General features: G+C 47.2%; 1 protein-coding gene across 2 annotated transcripts in view; it reads left to right on the top strand.

Moving 5' to 3' along the window:
* The window catches only part of ppp1r9a (protein phosphatase 1, regulatory subunit 9A), a 40479-nt gene that overhangs the window by 5767 nt on the left and 17209 nt on the right, over positions 1-17503 (top strand). For both annotated transcript variants that reach the window (XM_076149856.1, XM_076149857.1), the window contains 4 exons: positions 2741-4243; positions 14117-14249; positions 14754-14874; positions 17379-17483. In XM_076149856.1, the coding sequence (XP_076005971.1) occupies positions 2888-4243; positions 14117-14249; positions 14754-14874; positions 17379-17483 (1715 nt within the window). In that variant the 5' untranslated portion in view covers positions 2741-2887. The remainder of the gene's footprint in view (positions 1-2740; positions 4244-14116; positions 14250-14753; positions 14875-17378; positions 17484-17503) is intronic.

Here is a 17503-nt window from a genome sequence, read left to right as displayed (position 1 = left end):
CGTCTGAACCAAACAACAAATTTAGAGTTGGTGGTATAATTTAATTTCAGGCTTACAAGAATGGTGGCTTTACAAAGTGAAATAAAGCTGAATTAAAGTTTTGCCCATCTACTCAGTGCAGCAGTGGTCAGAGTTTAGCTCTGTGGACTCACAGCAGGAGCTTCCTTCCTGGCTCAGCCTTTCTCTGTGGAGTTTGCATGTTCTTCCTGTTTTTGCATAAGTTTTTCTCAAGGTGCGCAAGTTTCATCTCACAGAGCAGATGAACAGGAATCGAAATGCCCAAAGGTGTGAGGGTGTGCATGACGGTGTGCGTCTGTCAAAACGTTTACTTATACATTCAAAGTTTGATTATACTGCAATTAAGGTAACAATTGCACTCTGTTCATTTTACTTGCATTTTTGTCTTAATCACAGTATGAACAAATAATCAAAATACTGGGAGTGTGTGTGTGGGTGTGTAGATACCCAAATAATTACAAAGTGCCTCGATATCTCCACTTTAACACACAAGGGTTTACAAGCATATTTATTTATTTTTTATATATGTATACCAGACTACGATTAAGGCAGTAATGCATGTGTATGTAAACGTGTGTGTGTGTGTGGGGGGGGGGGGGTCTAACTGATTCCAGGACCGCTTATCATTCCAGTCCGCCCCTGCTGCCCACCCACCCACTCGCGAGCTCACCAGAAACCCCTTGCAGCCCCGGGACCCCCACTCTGGGAAACCCTTGATCCAATCCATGAACGATAACCAGCCGGTGAAGTTCCAGTGTGTGCGTGTACGTGCGTGTGTGCGTGTGCCTCTGCCTGTGTGTGTGTGAGAGAGAGAGAGAGGGAGAGTGTGTGTGCTGGTATTTATGCCAGACTGCAGCTCACTGACTGAAGCCCCCTCCGCGCAGCACATTATCGGACCAAACCATTGCCGCAGTTCAGGTCCTAACACCTGTCACACGGGGCTTTGGGTTCGCAGATCACTGGGCACCGTAACAGCTGAGCGCGTCCACTGCCCCTCACGGCTCAATCCTACCGAACCCCGGTGCGACGGGACCGTTCGGCATCGCGCATCTCTCGGCGAGACGCGTTGCCAAACACGCACCGACACCCCTATTGTGCGCCTGGCAGGCAGCATCAGCCACTGCCTGCAATGGCGTTGTAGCGGCTCCGGTGTGTCCAAACCTTTCAGCGGGCGGATCGTGTCCCGGACCGTTAAGAAATGTTCTTTCACCGAGGATTTATACCGACTGCATCCGTATTCCACACGGCTTCACCCTTCGGATTACACTTTGTTTATGTCAGGCGTCAAAACCGAGCCGGAGCCCTGAATGTAAGTCAGACTCTTTTGTTTTTGTAACATTGAAGCGCCCCATCGCTGTTGTTTCTGCTAAACAGATAAGTTATTTCATGCGATTATTCCAAAATATCGCTATTGTTTGTGTCCGGGTTTCTTGCATAAACCCGCACACGGTTGAATGAGTGAATAAGCGGGTGTTTAGCAGGGGCAGAGGAGCGGAGCTGTCATGTTGTGTGCGGCGTGGCTGCTGAGTCCGAGCCCACTGACTCAACGTTTCAAGCTCCACATTCCTGCTTCACCTCCAACTTTATCTCCTCCGTGCCTCGTCCCTTGCGGATGAATGTTGCATGAGCATTCCACATAGGTGTTACCGTGGACCGCCGGCGTCCAGCGTGGTGTATAAATGAATAGTGAAGCAGGACATTTAGGTTTCAACCATTTGCTGCTGCTGCTGCTGCTGCTTCTGCTGCTGTTGTTGTTGATGCATCCATACCAGTCCAGATTGAAGGTTTTGAGCACTACACAGATTAATGGATTCTCTCTTGTGTCCCAGATGATTTGATCTCAGATTTATTGTGCATTGTGACATGCATTTCCAATCAGGATGAAGCATTAATGACTGTAGTTGTGGAATATTTGAGTAGTATACTGCAGCGGACTACCCAGCTATAACTCATAGGTTTCATACATTGGGGAGCAGGTTGGGGACATTCACAGTTGCAGCATCTGATCAGCAACTATTGCAGTTGGGAAATGTAATGCAATTTAGTTTTTTAATGTCAAACATTAGAAAGGCAGCAAAGGATCAGCTAACAGATTACTATAGAAATCAAACAGAGAGAGACAGAGTCAAACAGGTAGAAATAGACCCAGTGGCGACTGATGAGATTGGGATACAGTCCTGCTATAGTTGCTGACTGTACATGATAACAATAAAATGATGAGATGTTTTGAAAGGGTTTTACCCAGGAAAGAGAGAAAAGAAAACAGCTTTTACTACAGCACAGCACCGCTCTAAACATATTGCGCTTAAAGGGACAATCCTTACGGTGATGTCAAGTATCGATTTCAGGAGGTAAACACTACACCGGTGCTGAATGGACATCGTTCATCAGACTCATAGAATGTTTTTAGAGTGCAATAAAGGCTTTAATAAGTGTTTCTCTTGTAGAATGAGATTTGATGATATAGTGAACATAAACATCTGTTATTGTTTTCATCATGTTTCTGAAGTGCATTATTACTTGTGTCTCTGTTTATGTGTTGTAATAATCTCTATATTAGAAACTGCCACTTTAATCTTGTAATGCCTTGTTTTTCATTTCCGGTAATGATGCTTTTGTTGGAATGTGGAAAGCCGTCTCTTTTAAAGCTCTGCTGCAGTTCTACTCTGACTCTCTGTTTCTGGTGTGTCTATCTGGCTAACATCTCTCTTCATCTTCTCAGGTGTGAGTGAATGGGCTTGAAGGATCTAAAACATCAGCTGGATCAGATTAGGCAGCACTGCAGTAGGCCAAATTAAACACTTTGCTCTCCTGTTGTAAATGAGGCCACGGCGATGCTGACATTCCCCCTGAATCCAAAAAAGCCATCATGCTGAAGACAGAGCCCTCGGGGGAGAGGACCACCCTCCGGAGTGCCTCCCCCCACCGAAATGCCTACCGGGCTGAGTTTCAGGCACTCAAGAAGGCCTTTGACCAGCCTAGGTCCGATGGGGACTCCAAGCCCAAAGATCTTGAACGGGTGAAACAACCCAGAGGGCGGCAGTATGGCTCTCATGTCAGTCGTATCAAGGACATGTTCATGCAGATGGGCTCTGAGAATGTGGAAACTAAGGTCCGGGTACGTGAAGATACCTCGCCACCAAAAAAGCCCACCAACTTCATCAACAAGGCAGATGGATCTGTGATCAAACTCCAGCATTCTGCGTCAGCTGAAAGGATTGGAGCTGCCGGAGTAAAGTTCTCTGAAACCAGGAGGCTGTTTGAACAACAGGCTCGCGACCAGTCCCAATCACCAGTCTACCACTATGGACGGGACAAGAGGGGTTCGCACGAGCACCTCGATGACTGGCGAGGTTCAAGGTCCAATCGAGGCAGTACAGACTCCTTGGACTCGCTTTGCTCCAGAACAGAGGCCTCGTCCCCTACTGTTAGTCAACTGAGTGCTGTTTTTGAACACGCAGATCACCAAAACCAGGGTGTATCCATCAAAGGAGTCAGCAGACGAGCCCTGTACTCACCAGACGAATTTAACCGCAATGGAGGGGACGTCAGTGAGGATGATTCTCGCCAGTCTCCGGTTCGTGAATGCTACCGAGACAGGACAGTGGAAAAGTTCCCTGCCTCCTCATCTACTGAGGATCTCCTGAGCTCTAGTCCTGAGGCAAAGAGTGCAGAGATCCAACCTGATCCACAAGAAGAGGAACCCCAAGACAAGGCAGACAAAGCCGGCCAGGCCACGACCAATGGGGGCCAGATCAATCGCTCCTGTGAAGAGGAGGAGAAACCTTCCGGAAAGAAAAACCATATTGAGGAACTAGGGGTATCCAAAGATTCAAAATCTACAGATGATGCTGTGATTACTGACAAAGCTTTCAAAGATATATCCTCTGAGCCACTGCCAACCCCATATACACCAGCGGGAGAAAACCAGGAGCAGAGGGTCGCTTTGAGACAAGATAAGCCCAATGAATCTGCTAAGACCCAAGGAGAAGCTGACGAGGAATTCATTGGGAACGAGCGTGTGATTTTTAATGCAGATGGCGATGCCTGTTACCAGGGTTGGGGGGAAAGCTGCACAGACCCCGAGGACGACCTCTATGGGGACGATGAGGATATTGTCTACGACCCGGGCTCCGACCTCAGAGAGATTCCAGGCCTTCCGGAAGAAAACAAAGAGGACATCCCTCCAAAGAGGAAAATACGCTTCAGCGCTGCTCCTATTACGGTAGGTCGCGCACTGTATAGAACATTGGCCTTAATTATGTAAACATGCTGAACACAGTCTAACAAAAAAGGCCTTCATGCAGCCCATATCAAAAGTAGGTTAGAAGAACAGAGAGCTAATGTTGTATTCAAAGCTCCCCCGTTAATGGGCTTGTATTTATAGTTGCTGTTGAGCTGCTCATTACGGCTACCTTTGTTGCTTTCGCTTTAATTTGTACGACATCTAATCAGGCAAAAGATAAGCTTTTATGAGTTCTTATCCTTCTGTGTCCTCGCAAGACCTTTTTTCTGCACTTCCCTTTCATGTTTGCCTCTAATTTGCTATTCCAGTATGCAAGATTAAATAGAATCTTAGAGTGGTCTTGTTGGGGGGGGGGCAGCCTTTGTAGCCATTTTACCAAGCAGCAGAGCTAGAGGGTCAAAGCATTGCCCTCTGGGAAATTGACATCTTCATGGGCAGGATATCTGTGCATGTGTTAGTCATACGGCTTCTGCACCCACGCTGTTTTCACACCAGATAATGTGATTGTTTTCTGCAACCCGTCGTTCCCGATACTGTCGTTTGGAATCAGAAAGGTATTAATTGAAACGTTCATGGAGGACAGTAGAGACGGAACAAACGTGAATCTTTTCAACAATTATGTGTGTCAAGTATGTGTGTCATTGTTGTGTCCATTGTGGTGTGTGATATCAATACCCATATGGAAAACAGCTTACATCCATTTCTTCTACCCCTCTCTTTGGGAAACCCAGCTTTGGGTGCTAGCCAACAACATGCGACCTCACGTAGGCCACATTTGCTGCTCCAGCATCTTTTAAATGAAATGTTCAATCACATTCACTCACTGATCCAGCCTGTGTTTGTGAATCCACATCTTCTGGATAATACTGAGCACAATACAATTATATCTTTGCAATTTAATTTAATCTATTAACCCTTCATATGTTGATGAATGATGGTGTGACTATTTGAAAAATTGTTTTTTATGAGGCAAATGTTGCTTTAATTTTACGGTGAATGTCGGCGGTTGTTCGATTTAGGCCGAACATACGGTGAATAAGCTCCTCCTTTTTGTGTCTGTCCTCTTTGAGCTTCTGTTTACGATGAAAAGGACTGATGCTCATTCATCATATGGAATATTCAAGTGAGGCAGCACGACCCACCCCCAGCCCTCCTTTTTCAGACACACACACACACACACACACACACATACACACACAATTAGACATGCACCCCCTCCCACCTCTCAAACACACGCCCCTCCTCTCACCACACGAGGACAAACAGGGTTCTGTCTTTTGTTCGTCCATATAGTGATGGACACAAAGCAGTTTTTTTTGTTGCTCACCCCGCACGAGTCCAGCTTGACCCCTGAGGGAGGAGGCGGCACAGAAAACCCTGAGGAGAAAAAAAAACACATGTCCTGTTTTAATCTTACACTTACTGCTCCTTCCTCCTCCTCACCTAGTATTTCTCAGTCCTGCCCCGTTAAGCGGATAAATCATTTCAGCATTCCAGCTTTGGAGCCTTAATTAATTTAGAAATCATCTTGGCAGCTGCAGGGGAAAGAAGGCACACAATAAGCAGCTTTTGGCAAAATATCGTAAAACATGCGCACAGATTTTCTCTCCCCATCAAGAACAACAGATGAACACTGGAGCAACAAACCTGTTGTAGACTCTTCTGTACTTCTGTTCTTGAGTCTGTTGATTAACACAGCACATAGAATGTATATGCATAGTTTATTTTTCTTCTTCCCATGTAGCCATACAGTCCTGACCCAGTGAGAAGTGACATTAGTGGGTTTACCCGAAGCACCGGCAGCCAGCCCTGACGTAGGCATTGACCTACAGAAACAAGGCAGATCCACGTTCATTCAGCTGGATTTTACACTTGACACCCGGGCCTCTGCTTTGGCTCTGCAGGCAGGCATTAGATTCACTCTGCTGTCCTACTTTTGAACCCATGTACACAATATAGCCGCTGATCTGACTCTAAGAATAGGATGACAGGTCTGAAGGTATTGCTCATGTCTCAGCCGGGGTTCAGCTTCCCTCAGGCTCTCCACTTTTCGACATTTTATTGGCTCGTCTTTCAAGTCGCCAATCCCCTCCTCAAAGTGTTTTGAACCGTGTCACACTAGCTGGCCACTGCTTGCCATGCAGCGCGCCCTCTGTGCCACGCCGCACCCCAGGACTTAGACAGGAGAAGCCTTCACCCCTGCCACCACCCAGCGTGCGGTGTCAGCCTCCTCTTGTTTTCCCCAGGACGTGCATGGCATTTATACTGTCTTTAATGTTACTTTTGTGCCTGTGAAGAAACCGCATTTTCACCAGTAGGGACCTTGCAATATCTTAATTAAATTAAGCAGATGTGATGAGTGGAGGGTTCGCTGAACTGCTGCTGAAGTGTTTCTGTAATCACGCACTTCTCTCTGTCTGTTACTGGATGAAAGAGTCGGGGCGGGTTTGTCCACTAGATTCTGCCGCTGTGCCCTGAAGAGAGGAGCACGGATCACAGCTCAGGGTCATGATTGGTACCACAGACCTGTGCAGCATCCAGTCTCAGCTGCCGTAGATCAAACCAGTTAAGAAGCACATCTTGTACTCTAACTAAACCTGAAGCGTGACGTATATAGATAGTCACTAATGCTGAAAACCATGGAAACACCAGCAAAGACTCTGACGTTGCTGTTCCACCATTGAGCCAGACATGAAGCTAGGGTTGGAAAAACGATCATTTATTATGGGGCCATTTTTGCACTGGCTGACCAAATTTTGGCATTTTTAACGCACTTTTGGTGACTGAATTAATAAAAAAAAAAAAAATTACAATTAATAATTCTTCCTGTGGTATGTAACTTGTGGTCTGACCTGCTACCTGCAATATTTCATATTTACTGTATCTACAGTGATTCTAATTTCACATCATCGAATGCAATATATACATTTAGAGCCTCAAATGAGATGGCATCATGCCAGGAACTTTAATTTCAGACTGTAATTTCTAATGCACAGGATGACTCTGATGCAGTATTTAACAACTTTGCTCACATTTTGCACTCAATATGGAAACACCAGTCATAAAGTTATACTGAGGCACTTGCATTAAGAAACTCAATCTTTGTCACATCTGTCTTCCTCCTGTCCTATAGTCTAATGTTTCCCTTGCTGTGCGCGCCGAAGCTGTCGACGACCTCATTATGCGCTCTCTGACCGGGCGTAATGGGAAAGAGCCGAGTTTGATGGAATAGTGTGTAATGACGCCGCTGCTGCACGATGGTGCTGAACCGCCAATCTTAACACAGAAGCGATATCAAAGCTGACACTTTGGTTTGACCCTCAAAAACAGCAGCAAAGCCCAGTCAGATTGCCAGCGGGATCTCTTAACCTAAAATCTCAAATTACAACCGTTGTCTGGCAGTATAGAAAGATGTGGGCTGCTTCTATGGATTATGTAGCAAACAATTGTGAACAAAACTATGACGCAATCCCTCTAGCCATGTTTTTGGAGCCCTAATGTCGTAGGAAATGTTGTGTGTTTTTGTGTAGTCGTCATCAAGCCGTGACTGGAAAAGTAAAATGTCGTGACCCCTGAGTGTTTTTTTCTGCTTCCTCTAATCTCTGATTGGAGCGCCCACTCCTAATGCTAGTGTTGAGTACGAGGTCATTCATGCTCGTAGCTTAGTCGCTCCATTATTAATGCCATGGTGTTTTTTTGTTTGCTTGTTTCGGTGTCACCAGATCCTCCCTGGGGGATGAATTTTTAATGGTCCAGAGAAAGGTGAGACGCTGCTTTGCAGTTTTTGAGGCTGGTCAGTTGCCACACACTGGAGTTTGTCACGAGCTGTCATCCACCCATCCATCTCCCTCCTACCCGGTCCCATCCCCTGCTAATGATATAGTCAGCTTGCATCCAGACTTTATCGCAGTAAAAAAAAAAAAGAGAGCTGCACAGACCAGAGTGTCATAGTGACACAGTGTACTGGCTGTGTACTGGCTGTTTGCTAGCCAACGCTGAGGAAGACTGCTGTACTGTCACCGCGTCCTTGTTTACAGTGAGTCAGAGGCTCCAGCAAAGTGAATTTAAGAGACTGAAACTAAAACCCCTCCTAAGATATCAATCGCGAGACTTATTTACGTCAAGAATTATAAATCCAGCCGCCGCTGACAGTCTCTCCCAACGGTCGGGATCCGTGCCACGAGCTCAACGGTCCAGATCGCACCGTGGTTATCGGCTTGTGGAAAAAGTGCCCGAGTCTGCCAAGTCATCGTTGCGGCCTGATGAATTACAGAGCAGCGTTACTGTAACAAGCAGCAAGGTTGTTGTCAGCACAGCCCAGTGATCCCAGTCTCCCACTCAGTCTATATAACCATATGACCAAGACTTTACATAAAGGAGGCTATTGTTTGCAGCCATTGAGTCGCAGTTGTTTACTATTCTCTACCCCCCTGTATCTGGCCTCTCTCTCTCTCTCTCTCTCTCTCTCTCTCTCTCTCTCTCTCTCTCTCTGTGTTGGTGGTGGGAGTCATGGCACCCAGTAGTATTGCCATAAACAGACTGAGGAGCTTTCTTCTGAAAAACAACAACCTGGTTCGAGGTGGAGAACAAGGTTATGTGGTTTATGCATGTACGGCATTAATTAGGGTTGTGAAGAAGAGATTGGCGGCGTGTCCTTGGACCTCTTGCTGCTGTTTTGCCGTTAGTTTTGACCTGCAGTAAGCCAGCGCTAATGGCCAGTTACACTTCCTGTTTTCTGTTGTTATGCTGTCAACATTGCAGGCGTCTCCTGGAGTCCATTTTGTAAGGATAGTTGATAATTAGGGCTGTGTCTACCTTTGACCGTGAACGGACACATTTGTATCCTCCCCTTTAGTTTCTGAATAACTAGACTGGATACAGACTGAGGAGCCAAAATAAATATTATACCGATGCCAGGAACGCCAACGCCATTTCTTCACTACAGGAAATATGAGCTGGCTGATAACTTTTAATAACTGTACAGCCTAACGTCTCTGTCACCCTCTTCTCCTCCTCACTCACTCTCTCTCTCTCTGCTAGTCCTCGTCTCCTTCTCTTCATATCTGTCAGCCTCGGTTTCTTCCTCGCAAGACATAAATAAGACATCAATTCATTCCTCAGCATCAGCCCTCAGCATCAGCCGCCGTCTCATCCCTTTAGCGTCCCCAATCTTTCAGATGGACGGCCACAGGTAGACGTAATGGAATGTGAGTGTGCCGTGCTGTCGTCGCAGACTAGACTGTGTGTGTGTGTGTGTGTGTGTGTGTGTGTGTGTGTGTGTGTGTGTGTGTGTGTGTGTGTGTGTGTGTGTGTGTGTGTGTGTGTGTGTGTGTGTGTGTGTGTGTGTGTGTGTGTGTGTGTGTGTGTGTGTGTGTGTGTGTGTGTGTGTGTGTGTGTGTGTGTGTGTGTGTGTGTGTGCCAGGCTGTACTTAATCCACTGCAGGGTTTGCTGGGTCTGTGCCACAGCAGCAGGAACCTTTCTCTCATTGGCCTTCAGCCTCTTGTTGTCCTCGGCGCCATCCGCTGTTCTGAGGGAGCGGTGCGGGCGTTGGCATGGCCACACCAAAGGCCCCCGCTTAATACCATCAGAGGCGGTTGGCCGGGAGCAGGCACCACGCTGTGACGAACCCTGGAGCAAATTACCCAGGACCTCACACACTTGTCCATGTTTTTTGTCTTGTTTTCTTTTCTTCTGTATTTCTGTGGTTGCCTTTTTTTACCCCTCTGTAGCCCCTCTGTGCGCTGCTGCTCTACACTGAATCGGTTCTGTCTTTCCCAGATGGCCTCCGTCCTTCAACTCCATTCTTCCTTTTCAATTCAACAACTTCAACATTTTTCATCATTTCAAAGCAGCCTCTATCTCTAGCCCCCTTCTTTCCTCTTCACCATGCTGATCATTTTCCCTTCAGCCTCTTACGCAATGTTCAGTCACCCCATCCCCCCTGATTCTCTCCTCCCCTGTGGCTCAGCAGGCCCTGGATTTAACCTCACTCCTCTATCCCAGAGCTGAGCGCGCTGGCTCTCCGACGGCTTCGTCCAGCTAGATGAATACTGATTCAGCACGGCAGTCTGGCATGCATGCAACGTACACACACTGGTACCTACATTAGAAATTAAAGGAGCCGTGTCACGCAAAGCTGCTTTGTCGTTACGCTTGTGCACGCTTGATAATCCTGAAATGATAAAACCTTGTGGATGCTGCAGGATGTCTGTTCCAATAAGCGGCTCTGGATTGATGCAAACTGGCTAAACTCTGCCTGACCTTGGCACTGTCCGCAAGGGACCGTCTGACACTTACTGTCATGTTCTGTCTAAGTGTGTTGCAATCTCTTCCAATCTGGCACAATCTAACCTACATTAATCTTAGCACAACCAGAAATGAGCAAAAGGAAAAGCACAACAGTAGTCTATTACTCCAATAGGTGTTTGGACACCACATTACTGTGAGTGTAACTTTCAGTAACTTTACTCAATAACATGCATGTTCCCCCAAGGCACCTTTTCGTGTGTGTGTATAGGGACAGCAATTCTAAGCCTTGGCTCATTTGCATACTGTCAACTCCCACCCAAAACAGCCTGTTCTAGAACATGGCAGACTGAGGGCCTGGAAACGTCACACACACTATTTACAGCCCAAAGGGAACCATCCTGCTAATATAGAGCAAAATATGCATCCCCCTTTAAAAGAGGCTGCTAAACTCACTGCCCTCTATATTGTTATCATTCATACAAAAACACTCGTATAAGAACAAAGAGCTGAAGGCACCCGGGCGTCAGCAGGCACAGACGACAGTAAAGCTGAACTCAGGAGGATTTTTATGCAGTTACATCAAACCAAACTCTCTCCGCGTCCTCTGCCAGCCTCGCAGATAACAAGGCTGCCAGGCCCGACGAGCTGCTCTCTGCACCTGGAATGGTTTTTATCAACGGCAAAGCACGGAAATCTGTGTGCGTTTGGAAGACGGGCACATCGATCGGTGAGCTCGGCTGTTTGTTGTTAAAGGAGGAGGAGGAGAGCGAGTGAGTGAGTGAGTGAGAGAGAGATGACACAAAGAGAGGAAAGGAAGTGCTTATCAGATTTATACACATGAGATATCAGAGGAGAGATCAGAGGGGTGTGTGTGTGTGTGTGTGTGTGTTAAATGACTAAACAGAAACTTCAAGAAGCTTGCACGACTGCTCACAACCCAATCTGATGAATGCAAATATGTGTGTAGCATATCTGGAAATAAGGTGTGTGTGTGTGTGTGTGTGTGTGTGTGTGTGTGTGTGTGTGTGTGTGTGTGTGTGTGTGTGTGTGTGTGTGTGTGTGTGTGTGTGTGTGTGTGTGTGTGTGTGTGTGTGTGTGTGTGTGTGTGTGTGTGTGTGTGTGTGTGTGTGTGTGTGTCAAATGACTAAATCATAAGAATGTGATTGGAAACAAACCTTTTTGATCCAAAGCAGCGTTTGACGTTTCAAAGTTGATTCAGTCATTCCGGGCAGGTATTTACATATAAATGGCGGCGTCTAATCCCTCCAACAGTCTTCTCCCATCCAGTCCCCAGAGGGGCGACACACAGGGAGGCGGGCCATTATCCTCCAGTCTACTGCCATTTTTACAGTTTGTCTGCGTGTGCTGCCTCTTCAATAAAAACGGAATCACAATTGAGTGTAATGACCTGCCTGAGCGCCGGCAAGCTGTGCTTGAAAGTGGAAGTGTGCGTGTGTGCGTGTGTGTGTGCGTGTGTGTGTCTGTTATCTTGATATGAGGATATAGATTTCATCACGATTATTAAAGCAGATAAGGACGTACTCAGACTGACGGTGCTCATATTGGTGGATCAGTTTACTGGTTATTGATATGCATGATGTCACATTTGGACGGTGTGTTTGACCAATGAGTATAAGTGGATAAATACATATGGATGTGAAATGATCAGGGCTTGTTTTAAATGCTGAGAAATCAGAAAACGTGTAGTTTGTTACGGATCAGATTTTACTTTACTATCTGGAGGTTAACCATGAAAACATGCAGTCTCTCTCTTTTTCTCGCTCTGTCTTCCTCTCTTTCCCTCTCTCTCTCGCTCTCTCTCTCCCTCCCTTATGTATTCCGTTTCAGTTATCTCATTGTCACTCCCTCGCCCTCTCCGCTGCACTCTTCCTCACTCATTTCTTTTCACTCTGTCTCTGATTTCTTTGAATTCGCTCTCCTGCCCTTTTCTCATCTTTCCCCATCACTGCACCTCCTCCATCTCTTCTCTCTCTCTCTCTCTCTCTCTCTCACTGATCCACCCTCATCTGTCCTCACCTCTCTCTATGACCTCTCTCTCTCTCTCTGTGCCTCTCTCTCTTCCTCTCAGGCTACGGGCCATATGCTAATGTGTTCTGGAGACAGTACACAGTGGTGAGAGGCCGTTAGAGAGCGTACCTACCCACTGCCAATGGCAACATCGCGTCCAGGACGTCCAGGACTGCACAAATGCTGGTGTTAGCATTCGTCAGCAGTGTGTGTGTGTGTGTGTGTGTTTGTGCGAGGGTGTGTATATTATTAGTGTGTGTGTATAAGGATAATGCACTGTCGGGTCTGCTGTTTTGCTGAAACACCATGCACTACTTTATGCTAATGCTGTGTGTGTGTGTGTGTGTGTGTGTGTGTGTGTGTGTGTGTGTGTGCGTGTGTGTGCGCGTAAACATTAATAATGCAGGGCTGTTGATCACAATGAATGATTGATAACAGGGAGGTCATGGATAGATCACACACACGTACACACACACACACACACACACACACACACAGAACAAATAGAGCCGAGCTTGCGTCACGCTATAGTATCAATGTGCCAAAGCTGCGTGTAAAGCCAAACACACACGTCTTTCAAACAGAGCAGGAGAATAACACCTCTGGGCGGGGCTTGTTCAGCCTTGGCGGAGGTATGCTCTGTACTGCGTGCCGGTGTGGTTTTAATGTGTCGTGACCTCTTGGTTGCCGTGGGCTTCTCTGGGCTCTGGCTCATGTATAGATTTTGTGATGAGCTGTAGTGAGCGCGGCGGCCTCTGGCGTGACATGACACGTTATTGATCTCTGTGTGATATGTTTCCGCTCGCCACCACTTCAAATGAGGGGGGGGGAGCAGTTGGCATCACGGTGTCGAGGCCTAAATATGCTGTGATGAATGTGACCTCCACAGATGAGTCGGCACGGCCATGACAGATGTGCCTCCATGTTTACGCCCCGTGTCTGCATAAACTCACACATCCCTGTTCCCATGCCTGCACAAACCTTTACTCTGCACTACAGATGTGTCCACAGTCGGCACGTTTGAATCATCTTGAGCACGGCAGCACTCCCCCTCCCCCTTCTATTCCTCTTCATCTTCTCCTCCTCCTCCTCCTCCTCAGTCCAGAGAGCATGGAGAGTGGGCTGGTGTGATGAGATGTGAAGTGATGGCAGACGTGCAGTGGGTGAGCGTTTCCTCCAAGGAGCCCACGCAGCCTCAGAGGAGGAGAGGAGTTTCACCACGTTACAGTGTCTTGGCGGTTGAGCGGCTGTGGTTGTGGCTTTGTTGTGAGGAGCCTCTGTTTACCACGGTGCTGTTAGCTTTGTTAGCTACGTGCACTGTGACATCTTTACCTCCTCCCCTCTTATCACCATTGTTACAAGGAAAATCTAGAGATGTTTAGTCGTCTTTGTATCGCATTTAATGGCGCTCTCCTTCATCAAACAGTCAAACATATGAGCTTTGGTACAGAAACACATCACCAACCAGCTCTTCATCAGAGAGCTTTTAATAACGGGAGAAATGGTGACGGGCTGTTGTCTAAGCTCAAAACGTGACCCCGGCTGCAGGTTTGAACTTCTCCCTTCCTCTGCAGGTGTTCAACACCTACTCCAACGAAGACTATGATCGCCGCAATGAGGAGGTGGACCCGGTGGCGTCGTCGGCAGAGTACGAGCTGGAGAAGAGGGTGGAGAAGCTGGAGCTCTTCCCCGTGGAGCTGGAGAAAGGTGGGACCGAGAATATCAGGGGATTTACTTTAACATCTCATCTTTCTTTCTATCTCGCTGCACATCTACATCTCTTCAGATTAGATTTCCCTGGAACACCTCACTTGTCTTGTCCCTAAAGAAGCTCTGTGTATCCTCGGGGCTCAGTAGAATGACTTCCCACTATAGTGTTTCACCATCTACTCCTTGTTATGTAACCCTAACTGCTTGTGAATAATTAGTGCAGGGTGGAGAGAGACGATCACTGCACTGGAAGGGAATTTCCCATTTAGTGCCCATTTCCCATTTTTGTGAAAGGCAGCCGTACGGGGTAATTGTATCTGCGCCCTCGCCATTAATAAATCAATTGTTCTGCTGTCTGCTGGAGGGTATCCGTCTCTCCGTTTCTGCACGTGTCTGTCACCCCACCTGACTTTGTGTCCCATTCAAAGCTTTGTGGAATTATCAGGAAATTTCCATCTTAACGTTTAACTTCGTTTAACTGTGTGTTCCGCATGTCCTCAGATGACGATGGCCTGGGCATCAGCATCATAGGAATGGGCGTTGGAGCTGACGCCGGCCTGGAGAAGCTGGGCATCTTTGTCAAGACCGTCATCGAGGGTGGAGCTGCAGAGAGAGACGGCAGGTGAGAGCTTCCTCCTCGTTCTGCACCGCTCATATCCGTCCAGGGGAGCAAAAGCGCTTGAGTCACAAAAAAATGCACATGTCACGCGCAAACACTCACTCTGTCACACCCCGCCGCGCTCTGTCACACTCTGTCGCACTCTGTCAGATTTAGCAGTCAGGATTTGGGATTAGAGCAGCAAGCCTGGACTAAAAGTGATTGTTAACAGGAAAGGAGAGTGGAGTCTTGCACGGGGACTCTGTATATTGCAGCGCGCCTGTATGTATCCGCAACTCTTCTGTGTGTGTGTTTGTGTGTGTGTCATGCATAAACAAGCAGAGTAAGCATGCACGCCAGACGAGTTCCAGGCTGCGATGACAGCTCCCAGCAGACGGGCTTTGGTTAGCGGCCTCTGAGACTGCTGACTGCTGCCGCTTTTCCCACAGTTACTTTGTCTTTTTAGATTACATTTCCCCCCCTCGAACGACTTCAAAAGCCACACTGCTCCGAAAAGAGCAGCACCCCACAACAAACCACACAGAGAAATATCTGAGGCTTTCGCTCGACAGATGCTCGGCTTTATTCTCCGCCTTCCCCGCTCGTCGTTTAATGTGTCCGTTGTTGTTGTTGTTGTTGTTTGGCGGCGAGCAGGTAAGTGCACGTTTACCTCCTGCACGGCTTTTTAAATGGAAGCAGCTGCTTCCTGCTGCTGGAAGAGGCTCCATGAAAGCAGCCCAGACGCAAATACACACTAAACCTACTGCTGTTGTCAACCGCGAGCAGCTGTTTTAGAGTGCAAGATATTATTTCATGTTGAATAAAGTAGTCACCAGCCCCTCCTCTGCTAAAAAGCTTATTTCTCTTCTTAATTATAGTCCTGGTATGGTTTTAGTTTAATGCCTGCAGAGTGGAACAATGGTCTTGCATGATTAGTTATTATAGATACTGGAAACTTTTACATCCTCCTGCGTGAGTCTGTAACTCCACCCGCTCCCCGCTCACACACACACACACAGACACACACACACACACACACACACACAGCGGCAGCAGCTGAAGAGAAGGGTTTGTTTGCCAGAATCTAATTTTCTTTGGTCATTGCCTCAATCTATAAGACTCTTTCTGTCTTACTCTGTTTTGCCTTAATGGTCTAAGACACACACACACACACATATGCAGGCAGACAGATGACGGTCCTATTTGTCAGTGTGTTATGTTCCCTGTTTCTCCCTTCTCCGTGGCGTCTGTATGCCAGGAGGCTTCAGTCTTGCAAAGCGAGATGAAGACGTGGGACGGCGTGAAGGTCAGGAAGGAGGCGCTGCCAGCCGCTGACAGGCAGACAACACACCAACTCTGTGTGTACCTGTGTTTGTACCTGTCAGACTCCTGCATCTCTCTATGTCCACATGACAAGGGCCCGACGTGCTCGCATGTCACGGCAAGATTGAGCCATGTACCGCAGCGGGTGTACGTTGCATCGCTGCCATAGAGAACGCTGCTCTGTTCTGACCTTGATTTTGCAGTAGATTTGTTAAAACTGTGATGCATTTTTTATGCAGATTTTGCTGTGAAATGAGCACGAACCGGCGGTATTTTGTAAACTCATTTTGCAAACAATTGGGCTCAAATGAGGCAGAATGTGTTTGTCTCCCGTCTGGCGGCACGCAATCCGGCAGCTCCGTGATAAATGGACGGTATCATAGTGTGGGTTAAGTGAAAAAGCAACTCATCAGCACTGGCAGCAGCTCTCATGGAAGAATAAGTCATCATGCTGTGAGTCACGTCTCTCCAGAGCAGAGCAGAGCAGAGCAGGGATCAGGTTGGAAGTTTAATGTGATTAGGAGGGCGATATTTGGTGAAAATTACAAATCTATCACTGGGAAAACTGTGGCAGTGCAAGTTCTCCGAAGTTTTGGAGGCTCCCAGATTTCAACACAGATTTTCCAAAGCGTTTTACACAGAAAGAAAGTAACTAAGACATTTCCAGCGGACACAAAAGTATTTTTATGTCTACATTTATGTCTATGTGAACTGGCTCATAGCCTGATCACTGATCCAGCCAAATACTCAAACTCTGTGCTGTCCTTGTTCAAAGTTTTAGTTCTATTCTTTGTTATTCCAAACCAGACCAGACTCAGGATCCTGCTCAGTCTGTTTTTTATTAATGCAAATGTTGACGTGAATGTAAATCGTTGGGTTTAATTAAGGAAGGTTTTTCTCCTCAAAGTGATTGATTGTTTGATTGATTTGGTCCGCAAATTACAGGTCAGGAACTGGGCTGACCCCATATCCTGACCCCCGAGCAGAGATGAGGTCATGGCTCAGGGCAGAAAGGCTTCATGTCCTCATAGTTCATTTGAGGTCTGAACCTCTCTGTCACTTGGTCAGGCAGAAATCGAGCAATGTTACATCAAATATTTGCAATCCCTATCTAATATTCAGCACATGACCCAAAAGAAAGCTAAATAAATGTGTGTGTGTTTGTGTGTCTTCCTTTGCTGAGTCTTTGCCTCTCTGTTCTTCAGGATTAAGGTGAACGACCAGATCGTGGAGGTGGATGGGACCAGTCTGGTGGGCGTCACCCAGAGCTTTGCCGCCTCCGTCCTCAGGAACACATCCGGAGTGGTGCGGTAAGGTTCTGCACACACAG

Source organism: Genypterus blacodes, unplaced genomic scaffold (genome assembly GCF_046128005.1).
Source record: "Genypterus blacodes isolate CSIRO-AG114 ecotype Tasmania unplaced genomic scaffold, CSIRO-AGI_Gbla_v1 ptg000048l_1, whole genome shotgun sequence".
Classification (NCBI taxonomy): domain Eukaryota; kingdom Metazoa; phylum Chordata; class Actinopteri; order Ophidiiformes; family Ophidiidae; genus Genypterus; species Genypterus blacodes.
Note: the sequence above shows the minus strand (reverse complement) of the source record. Positions and strands in the feature narration are given on the sequence as shown.